General features: G+C 53.3%; 1 protein-coding gene and 1 pseudogene across 3 annotated transcripts in view; one reads left to right on the plus strand and one right to left on the minus strand.

Moving 5' to 3' along the window:
- The window catches only part of IQSEC2 (IQ motif and Sec7 domain ArfGEF 2), an 88,615-nt gene extending 79,581 nt beyond the window's left edge, over nucleotides 1–9,034 (minus strand). For 2 of the 3 annotated variants that reach the window (XM_024240470.3, XM_024240469.3), the window contains exon 1: nucleotides 8,092–9,034. In XM_024240470.3, the coding sequence (XP_024096238.1) occupies nucleotides 8,092–8,798 (707 nt within the window). In that variant the 5' untranslated portion in view covers nucleotides 8,799–9,034. The remainder of the gene's footprint in view (nucleotides 1–8,091) is intronic. The other variant, XM_054544586.2, reaches the window with a different exon arrangement.
- Nucleotides 9,035–10,638: 1,604 nt separating this feature from the next.
- On the plus strand, nucleotides 10,639–11,406 carry LOC112130966 (small ribosomal subunit protein uS2-like; annotated as a pseudogene).

Consider the following 11,406-nt stretch of genomic DNA (forward strand, 5'->3'; position numbering starts at 1 on the left):
TGTCTCTCCTTTGAGCACCTGTGGCCCCCTGTGCTCCCCTCTGGCATGACACAGTGGATAGCACACTGCAATCGTCTATTTCCACCACCACCTTCTCCACCCAATTATGAGCACCTTGAAGCCAGGAACTATATGATACTAATCATGGAATATTCACTGGACTGACCTCTCTCTCTGAAATGTGGTGAGCTTCCACATGGTTTCTCCTCCTGTCCTCCCACAGCACAGAGCTTTACAGAGTTATTATTAATAATAATGGCTATCGCTGAGTAAACACATACTGTGTGCTCAGCGCTTCACCTACGTCATCTTATTTAATTTTCACAACCATCACAATGAGATGGGCTGTTTATGAACTGGCTGGCATATCAGATATACAGCTGTGTGAGATGCCTCTCAGATTTATAAGAAAATGTAGGGGAAGGGCCAAGTTAGGTACTTTTCATCACAGATATAATGACAATAATTCTGAAGTGGTTATATGAAGGAAAATATTGGTTTTATTCAGGTGAATGCAGTATGCTGTATCCTGGAATCCAGTAGGAAATCACAGGGCCTGGATATGCAGTCATATCACTCTTTAAAAAGGTATAAAAATCACATCGCTCCAAAGAAATGCACCAGTGAAACATTAGTGATACGGTACCTATTAGGTGATGATAGTGATACATTTACATCTAAAATGTTGGAGGAATAATCCTGATCAGCCGTGTAGCTCTGGCTTGTCATCTTTGTTTTGAAAGGGATGCGATGCATCAGTCTTTGCATTGTTGTGTGTTTGCCACATTCCGCCTCTAGGGGGCAGGGCAGTCTCATGTATTATTTTCCATTCTCAGCTTTCCAGCCTGATCAGGACCTTGACGTACAGTATGCCAGGCAGCCAGGAAATTTTCTGATACAATTTTTTTGAGGGAGATAGGGGGCTGGCAACATGAATCTCATGCATCAGAAAATACAGTTTTATTCCTATTTACTACTTGAGAAAACTGAGGCTCTGAAAGTGAAGTGATTTGCCTAGAGTTACACAAAGTCCTTCCATGGCACCACACTTTCTCTGAATGTTAAGGTCCCAGAGAGCTTCAGCTACTAAGCTCTGGGGAATGGGCTTCCTCGTGTAAATGCTTCCAACAGGCAGTCTTGGAGAGAAACCAAATACCATGAGGAAGTTGTAGTAACTGGAAAATTATGTTGCCCTAAACGAGCTTCCCCAAAAGAGGAAGTAAGTCACTTACTAAGCATTCTTCCCCACGATCAATGTTTATGATCCTGCCAGGGAACACCGCAGTGAGTGAGGCAGAGGGGCCAAGTCTTATGTCAACCCTGAGATACCATGTCCAGCTCAGGGTCTGAGCTCAAGAAAGGTTTGATGGATAAATAAGCAACTTCCCATTGGGCTGAGTGAACTGCACACAGGTCCTGTGCAGGCCTCTTTGTTCCTTTCAGAACAGAAGACTTGGCATCGAGGGTCAGGACCACAGCCTGACATGGTAGGGAGAGATAATGATCAGCAGATTGGTCTAAATGTCTCCAAAGTCTCGTCCAAGTCTGCTACCTTGACATTCTATGAATCAGAAGGCTGGTGAGCATGAGAAGAGACAGCAAAGGCCAAAATGGCTCCAGGGAGCATGAGAAAAAAGCCACAGAAAAGCCAAAAGAATTTCTTTTTCCTTAGAGACGGGATCTCGATTTGTTGCCCAGGCTGGAGTGCAGTGGCACAATCATAGTTCACTGTAACCTCAACCTCCCTGGCACAAGTGATCCTCCCGCCTTGACCTCCCAAACTGCTGGGAGCTACTGTGCCTACCCCAAGAGAATTCTGAAGTTGTCATTTCTTACTACAGGAGTCCTGGAAGGAAGAAAAAATTAGGTACCTTTAGCCATTAGTTCAGCAGGACTCAATCAGACATTCATTTGTCTACTCAGTATTTATTAAGCAGCTACTATGTGCTGTGCTATGTGTTTCCAAGCTTATAGCTCCTTCACTCATGCCCACAGCACCTAACACAGAACCTGACACACAAAATGCACTCAGTATATGTCAGTTAAATGTAAATCTGAAGGGGCTCTCAGTCTAACAGAGGGGACATGAGATGTAAACAACCCTGAAGGAATAAAAAGGGGCAGTGTGCTCATTGAGAGGGTCAAGGATAGACCAAACATCAGAGACACCAGCAAACAGACATAGGAGAGGTAACAGCTGAGTCCAGCCTGGGAACTGGGTACAGCAGCCCAAGAGCAAAGACCTAGACGCTAGCAGAAGTCCTGAGTGGGCTAACCAGGGGGGCACACGGGTCAGCCTGGCTGGAGCATAGTCTGTACAAAGACGAGAGGAAAAAGGCAGACTGGGGACAGATCCTAAGAAGACCATGCAGGGCAGGCGGAGGAGTTTTCAGGCCAAAGAGAGAGTGAAACTACTGGAGCTGGACTGCAGAACATGGTCTGGCTGCATCTCATCAGAGGCTTGATGGAGCGAGAGCAGGAGGAGCCATCTACTAGGAGACCATGGCCAAAATTCAGGGGGTGATGGTGAGAGGGAGCCTGCCTAGAGCAGCGGTCCTGGGAGCTCTGTTGGAGGAAGCTAGAGCCACATACCTGGAGTAGCTCTGATGTCTTTAAAGCCCACCTGCGGGAGGCAGCGGTGTACCATAGGCTTGGAAGCCAGACAGTTCTGGGCTCCATCTGCCTGAATAACCTCGGGCAGGTCACTGTACCTCTCTGATCCTTGTTTCCTTGTCTGAAAAAATGAAGATAGTAGGCTGGGCGCGGTGGCTCATGCCTGTAATCCCAGTACTTTGGGAGGCAGAGGTGGGCGGATCACCTGAGGTCAGGAGTTCGAGACCAGCCTGACCAACATGGTGAAATCCCGTCTCTACTAAAAATACAAAAATCAGTCGGGGGTGGTGGCACGTGCTTGTAATCCCAGCTACTCAGGAAGCTGAGGCACGAGAATTGCTTGAGCCCGGGAGGTGGGGGTTGCAGTGAGTCGAGAGCGTGCCATTGCACTTCAGCCTGGGCAACAAGAGTGAAACTCCATAAAACAAACAAACAAACAAACACACCCATCTGGCAGGGGCTCTGTGCAAATGAGGTTAGAAGTAGTGCTCCAGGGTGGGCTAGAACACTGCGGACCCTGGAGCCCAACTCCCTGGGCTCCTCCAGCTCCTTCACAGTTCTGCCACTTATTCATTGAGTGATCCTGGGTATGCTATCCAACCTTTCTGGGCCTCAGTTTCCTCATCTGTAAAATGGAGTTAATAACAATATCTACACGAGAGGATTCATGTGGAGATTGAATTAATACATGGAAAGCGCTTAGAACAAATAGTGCTTAGCACACAGTAAGAGCAGTGAAAAAATGTTAGCTATTATTACATAAAGCCACATAGCGTGGGGCCTGGCAGAAGGCTGAGACTCACTCGGTACACGTGTGGCCTCTTCCCCATGCTCCAGGCCTTTACTCTGCGCCCAGCAAATTCAGAGACCTTGGTAGGGAGGGGTGGGACAGATGAGGAAAGGGCAGGCAGCAAGTCTGGTCTGACGTCTTCCTCCTGGCTGCCACCTCCATGAAGGGACCACTCACATCCCTTCCATACCCCTCATCCCTCACCCACTGCCCAGGTACTCAAACAGCAGCCTGGCCTACCCTGATCCCTCCTTCCTCTGAGAACTTCCACTCCTCACCATCCTTGCCACTCATTTTGTCCTGAGTGTTGTCTCTATGGCATGGCTAGGGCTGCAACCCTGTCTCCCTGGATGGAGGGGAGCAGGGGTTCTGCAAGTGCTAAGAGTGCAGTGTTTGCTCAGCCTGGCGGCCCCTCCTGCGCTGTACACACAGCCAAGAAATGTTTGTAGATGATAACAACCCCATTCTTGCCCCAGATCTAGATAGAGAAGCAAGACTCTCATTCTCATTAAATTCAACATTACCATTTCCTCCCACACGAAGATAATGCTCACAACACAGTGGGAGGGAAGATAAATGGTTTTCCCTCCTGGGAAGGAGAGACACCCCCGACACCCCCTGGGAAAAGTACCCAAGACCCCAAAGGAGAGACTTCCCCTGAGCCTCTCCCTGGGCTCGCTGTCTCACATGCTGTCTCTCAGTGGCCTTAGCCCCTGCGGGGAGCATGCTGACATCCCACTGCAAGCAGAGGACAGCATGTGGTAGACCATACACTGCCCTAGCTGTCAAGAATACCACGTTGGGCCGGGCGTGGTGGCTTAGCACTCTGGGACACCAAGGAGGGAGGATCGCTTGAGCCCAGGAGTTTGAGACCAGTCTGGGCAACACAGAGAGACCCCGTCTCTGCTTAAAAAAATTGGGGGGATAGCAACTAGAAGGGCCAGCCTGGTGTTCTTTTTTGCAATTATTGCTCACTGCAGCCTCGAACTCCTGAACTCACTTGAGTAAGCTATGTTCACAACACTGCACTCCAGCCTGAGCGTCAGAGCAAGACCCTGTCCCAAAAACAAACCAAAACCAAAAAAAAAAAAAAAAAAAGAAAAGAAAAGAAAAAAAAAACACCACCAGGCCAGCCCCTCTAGTTGCTATCTCCAAGTGTAAGACAGCTTGCGGGTGGATGGGGGTGGGGGTAAAGGAAGGAGAGTTGCCACCATACCAGCTTCAGCCCACCACCGCCTACAGCAGAGCCGGAGCTGGGTCCATGCAAAAAGCGTGGGAAACGCAGCTCTTCAGCGTGGAGCAACTCAGCAGGGGCCCCTAGCACTCCTATAAATCATTCTAGGTGGCAGAACTGCAAGGGGGCCAAGCCAAGATCAACAACAAAAGCAGAGCTATTCTCTAATCAGCCAGGCTTGGGGGGGTATGTGGACAATTCCAGGTAAAAAGACCTGAGCATTAGTCAGGACCAACGACTACTAAAAAGCAAGCAAACAAAACCTTCGCGTACAGAGGACCCAGGACCAAAAGGAGGTAGGGACGCATCTCACTCTATCTGCACTAGAAAGGCCACACCCTGAGCACGGCAGAAGGGATACTGGCATCCTGGAACCTGTCCAGAGGGGACGGTGCAGGAGGATATGGGAATCTTGGGTGGATGACATGGATGGGGGTGGACATGACAGCTGATGTCCAATGCAGTAGAGGGAAAGTTCACAGGATTGGGAGTCTGTCTTATTAGTAATGTAACCTCTGGTGGGCTTCACTTCTCTGATCCCCCAATTTCTTCTGCTGTAAAATGTGGATCGTGGTGACAGAAGCACGGGATCATTGGGAGGACTAAAGAAAGTCCCCAGGCACAGCGGGGCCCCCCAACAAGCTGCAGCTCGGCCCAGGCACCACTCTCCCCTCTTCCTCCACCAGGGGGAGCCTGGGGACCAAGAGAGCCCAGCCTGTACCCGCTCTACCTAGCCTCCCCCAATGCTGCAGCCTCTGCTGCTAAACTCCCACCCTGCCTGCCCTCGCTTCCAGCGGCTTCTCACCCACTCCTTACAAACCCAGAACAGACCTAGCAGGGGAGTCGCTTGCAGCAGCAGCAGTGACAGCAATGGCTACTGCATCAACAGGCCCTCCTGATGCCAGGCCAGGAGGGAGAGTGGAAAGGAGGGAGACAGAGCCTTCTTCCCTGCCGCCGTCAACTCCCCACTCATCCCAGACTCATCTCCTCCTGCTTAAATCCTCTAGAGACCTAAGGCTCTCCTGGCCTCTCCTAGCTCAGTGCCAGGCCAGGTCCTGAGGCTAAGAGACTCCTGCGGGTTGGAGAGCTCTAGAGAAAAAAATACCAGGCCTTGGAGACAGGAAGACTTGGGTTCTAGTCCTAGCTCCATTAGCAACTAGTAGGGTAACCTTGAGCGAGGTCCCTTCACCTTGGAGCCTCAGTTTCCCCATCTCTAAAATGCAGTTGCCAACACTCACTGCAGAAGCTTGTTGTGAAGTCCAAAAGAGGTAATAATGGGTGTGTAAATAGTTAATATATGGTCAGGAGAGAAACTTAAAGTACTACCTAAACCCCTTTATTAATCCAGTAGGAAATGCAAAGCAAGGAAACGCAACAAGCAACCTGGGGGGTTCACAAAAAGAGGGAAGGACCAAGAGGTAGGCCTGCACGGATAGCAGAAACATGGAGCTCAGGAGCAAACAGGCAACCAGTCAGCCAAGAGATTCAGACCAATGTCTGCAGGGTGGAGAGCCAGAGTCATGGAATCCCATAACTGGGGACGACCCAGGTCATTTCATTGGGCTTTCTACCTGATTCAGGAATCATGCTTCCTCCAGTTCTCCCAGACTCCCACCCAAGCTCCGCTGAGAGCTCCAGGTCCATCCAGCTCCCACCTCCACCTCTCACGGCAGTCCACTGCACCACCAGAATGCCAGGTTGGAAAGTTCTTCCTAATCTATCTCAAATGTTCCCACTGTTTCGGGTTCTGCTCACTGAAACCACACATAATGAGTCCGCTCCCTCTGTCACAGGCCTGACCCCTCTAGAAAAGTCTTCTGCAGCCAGGCTCGACCATACCCCATGCAGTCTTCCTCTGCCCCCGGTCCACCATGGCCCTCTCCTGAATGGACCTTGGTCTACCTCTGTCCCTCTTCCAGTGTGGCGCCCCAAGGCACAAAGTCAGTCCTCCCGGACTGAGCTCGCAGCAGCCCTGCCTGGGCAGGAAAGCCCATTTCCTTTGCCCCCAGACTCCTCAGGGGCAGTCCACACTAAAATTCAGCTTAGGGTGTGCTGCAGTGGAGCCCAGCCGAGCCCTCAAGCTACAGCTGCTGCTCCTGGGGCCCAGCCATCTCAACCCAGCACCCCAGCCTGCTGCCTCACCACGGGGGAGTTGCAGAGAGCTGTCTCCCGGCAGATTTCCTGAGGCAGAAGGTTTCCCCACCCCCAGCCCAGCCTCCAAGAGACACTCCACTGGTTGTGGCACATGGTAGGACCAGCTGAGCAGTGAGAGGAGGGGGAAGCCTGTCCATTCGCTACAGGACTTCAGACTTGCTCTGTAGTGTGGCTGGATTAAACATAGAACCATCAAATCTGAGCTGGAGGGGTACTTCAAGATCATCCAAGGCAGACCTTGCCATTTAAAAAGATACGGGGGAACTGATGGCCTAAGAGAGAAAGAGACTCAGTCAAGGTCACAAAGCCAATCTGCAGAAGAGCTGGAAGGGGAACTCAGGTCTCCCAACTCCCAGCTCAGTGTTCCTTCGAATATGGCAGAAAAGAAATAAGGGAGCCTTTAGGGCAGCCTTGGGAGTCTGCACGCCCTTGACTCTCTCAGCCTGATACATGTATCCCAATCAGCTCACCATGGTATCTACACAGAAAAAGTGGACCCAGTCCATGTCCCATCAACCCAACAGATAGTGCCAAGGTGTCCCAAATAGACACACAGACCCCAGTGCAGGAACTGGAACCGATCCAGCAGAGGGGCAATCTAGACTTCCCTTCCCGGTAGGGCTCTTTAAATGGGTGTTGTTTTTCTTGAAGGGTGGAGAGGGGGTGGACTTTGAGGAACTAGCCAAGGGCTTGGCCTCCATCTTTGCTCCCCCATCTTTGCTCCCCCCGGCCAGAATGTGCTGCAGTTCCCTTCAGAGGGATGTCTCAGCCTCCAGCAGCCATTCTGGTCCCCACCTGCCTCTCTGGTAAGGGATGGAGCTGAGGCGGCCAGAGGAGAAAAGATCAGGCAAAAAGAAAAAGGCAAAAAAAAAAAAAAAAAAAAAAAAAAGGCGGGGGTGGGGGGCTTTCTCTCCCCTGGGGCTCTGAGTAGACACCCTCGCCGACCACAAAAATTCCAACCAGCATACCCAAAATAAATAAATAAATGAAAACCCATCTTCTGGCAAGGATGCAGCTAGGGGTTGAAGAAGTGGAGGCGGGGGAGGCGGCAATGACTGCTCTAGTCCCTCGCTGGCCGCGGTACCGGGAAAGAAGAGACGCCTGCACTCATCTGGCCAACCCAGTCTGGGGTGGCCAGGGAAGGGGTGTCGGCTGGATGAAGGGGGACCTGGCTTCTCCTGGCGGGTTGGGACAGGAGAGGAAGACACGGAAACAGACACTGGCTTCTTACTCTATCAGCTGGACAAGTTGGAGAGGGATCTAGAGGGAAGAGCCGGGGGTACAAACACACATTCCTTACTTTCTCTGGAGGGTCGTGGCCGGGCTGGTGCTGGTACTGGTGCTGTGGCCTCCGCCGGCGCCGGGACTGGAGCTCCTGGATGCGCCACGGCTCAGCTGGCCCCGCTCCCGCGGTGGCCGCGGCCCCACGCCCACCGCCGCAGAATAGCCCGCTTCCTTCTCGCGGCCCGGGTGCGCCGGCCCGGCCTCCCGCCCGCCACGCTCGCGACCCAGGGCTGGGTTCTCGTGGTGCAGGTGGCACTGGGCCACGTCACGCTCGCGGGCTGTGTAACCGGTAGTGTCCTGGAGCGGGTAGGAGGCGTCCCGCTCCTTGTCCCGATACACAGCCTCCCGATTCTGGTAGGCGCCTTCCCGGTTCGGGTAGCCCACGTCCCGGGCCGCCTGGTGGAACTGGCTCTCCCGCAGCTCGCGGTGGTGGAACTGGGTCTCGCGCAGGTTCTGGTACTGGCTTTCTCGGCCCGGGCTATCCCGCGCGCCGTGGGGGTCCCGGTGCAGCTCCCCGCGGTGCAGCTGGCTCTCCTCTCGCAGGTCGCGGTTCTCCTGGGTGAGCTGGTCCAGCTGGCCCTCCAGCTCCTCGATGCGCCGCCGCTGGGTCTCCAGCAGCTGCTGCTGGCTCTCGATGATGTTGTTCAGCTCCAGCAGGTACTCCACGGCCCGATTTGGGCTCTCGGATCCCGGGCCGCCCGGGGGCCCCGACCCCGCCTCCATCCTGGCGGCCCAGGGGCAGGGGAACGGGCAGGAGAGCCCTGTCCCCGCTCTCTCACGGCGCCACCCTCCCCCGGGCCCAGCCGGGGGAGGGGGCCGGCGGGACGCGAGGGCGCGCACCGGGCTTGAGGGCCCGGGGGCCCTAGGGGGCCCGGGAGACAGCGCTGGGGCCGGCGGCACGGGGAGCAGGAGCTGAGGCTGCCGCCGCTGCCGCCGCCACCACCACCACCACAGCCACTGCTCGGGAGGACGCGGCCCACGGCGCTCCGCCCGCTGCGGAGTCACTGCGCAGCGCGGCCGCGCGGGACCGCCCCGGCCGCCGGCCCGCCCCACGCCCCTGCCCCCACCCGGCTCGCCTGGCCCGCCCCCGCGCGCCCCACCTGCGGCTGCCACCCGCACCCGCAGCTGGACTGGCCCCAAGGCACCGGCGCCCGGCCAGGGCCAGCCCCATGACAGCCCGCAAGAGATCTCTCCATTCCACCCGTCCCAGGGTCCTCACTTAACGGAGCCTAAAGAAGCCTCCTTCCCAGGGTCCGCCGGTCCCTCGGGTTCGCCAGGCTGGGGATCTTCATCCAAAGCCATCCCGGGAGGAACCCCCATCCCAGGCAGTCCCCAGGTCCCGACAACCCGTGGACTCCCCATGCCCTAGGTCTGCCAATCCCAACCAGTGTCAGATTCCCCTTCCTAGCCAACCCCTGTGTCTCCTACCTCAGGCGACCTCCTTCCAGCCCCCATCATGGGCAGTCGTCCCTGAGTCTCCCATCCTAGCCAGTCCCTTGACTGTCTGCAGCTGCCCTCATCCCAGGCGTCCCTTGGGACTCCCAAAGGATGCGCACACACACATTCATGCACAACATCGCAGGCATCTCCCACTCCAGCCAGCCCTTACATTCTCCATTCAAACCAGTGCCCAGATCTCCTACCCCAGCCAACCCGAGAATCCCCCATCTCAGCCAGTCCCCGGGTCCTCTAACCAAGGCAGTCCAGGATCTCTCAACTCAACAAGCCCTGGGACTCCACATCACAGCCAGTCTTGGGATCAAGGCTCCATTCATTCAACCAACCCTCATTTCCTGCTCTCTTTTCGAAATGCTCTCCCCATTCACTCCATCATCCCCATCCACTGAAACTGTACCCATCCTTCAAGACTTAACTCAAATGCCACCTTACTGAAGCCAACCCTGATTTCCTCAGCCAGAAGTGCAAGCTGCTGCTCTCTCTCTCTCTCTCTCCTCTTGACCTCCTGCTGCACTCCCTATCTCCCTATCTTGTGGAATTTGTGGAACAAGTGGAACTTGCTTTACAGCACATTCATCTGTATTCTTGTTTTATGTCCTCTGCCAGACGGAGCTCCTTAAAGACAGAAACGTGTCTTAATTTATCTTTGTGAGCAGGTTGGGTTAGAGGAGAAAACATGAGTTTTACAGTCAGACAAAACTGGATTTAAATTCCATCTTCTCTCTTAATTTCAATTTCCCTATCAATAACAGCTACCTGACAGGGTGGTCTTGGATAAAAGCATGCAAAAAACACCTTGCACAGAAAAGACAACCCACAGAATGAGAGAAAGTATTTGCAAATCATGTATCTGATAAGGGACTTGTACGTAGAATATATAAAGAACTCTTACAGCAACAAAAAGACAACTAATTTTTTTTAAATGGGCAAGGAATTTGAATAAACATTTCTCCAAAGAAGATATACAAATGGTCAATAAGCACATGAAAAGACGCTCAACATCATTATCCATCAGGGAAATGCAAATCGAAACCACAATGAGCTCTCAGTGTTACCCATCAGGGGTTTCCTGCATTCTCCCATAACCTAAAGGGAAACTTCCACAATGTCTGGAGCCCTTAGTGTCCTGCAGATGAAGGAAGAGATATCCTCAAATTCCTTGCAGCAGAACCCCACTTGAATGGCACCAACCTTGGCTTCCAAATGGAACAGTACATCTACAGAAGGAAAAGTGATGGCATCTACATCGTAAATCTGAAGAGGACCTGGAAGAAGCTTCTGCCATTGTTGCCACTGAAAACCAGACTGATGTTAGTATTATACCTTCCAGGAATACTGGCCAGTGGGCTGTGCTAAAGTTTGCTGTTTCCACTGGAGCCACTCTTACTGCTGGGCACTTCACTCCTGGAACTTTCACTAATCAGATCCAGGCAGCCTTCCAGGAGCCACGTCTGCTGGTGGTTACTGATCCCAGGGCTGACCACTAACCTCTCACAGAGGCATCTTATATTAACTTGCCTATCATTGCCCTGGGTCACACAGAGTCTCCCCTGCACTGTGTGGACACTGCCATCCCATGCAACAACCCAGGAGTTCCCTCAGGGGGTCTAGTGTAATGGATGCTGGCCCAGGAGGTTCTGCATGTGCGTTGTATCACCTCCCGTGAACACCCATGGGAGTTATGCCTGATCTCTATTTCTGCAGAGATCCTGAAAAGATTGAAAACGAAGAGCAGGCTGCTGCAGAAAAGGCTGTGACCAAGGAGGAACTTCAGGGTGAATGGACTGCGCCAGCTCCTGAGTCTACTGCTATTCAACCTGAGGGTGCAGACTGGTCTGAAGGCATGCAGGTGCCCTTTGTACCTATTCAATAA

The sequence above is a fragment of the Pongo abelii genome, chromosome X (assembly GCF_028885655.2).
Source record: "Pongo abelii isolate AG06213 chromosome X, NHGRI_mPonAbe1-v2.0_pri, whole genome shotgun sequence".
In the NCBI taxonomy this organism is placed as follows: Eukaryota; Metazoa; Chordata; class Mammalia; order Primates; family Hominidae; genus Pongo; species Pongo abelii.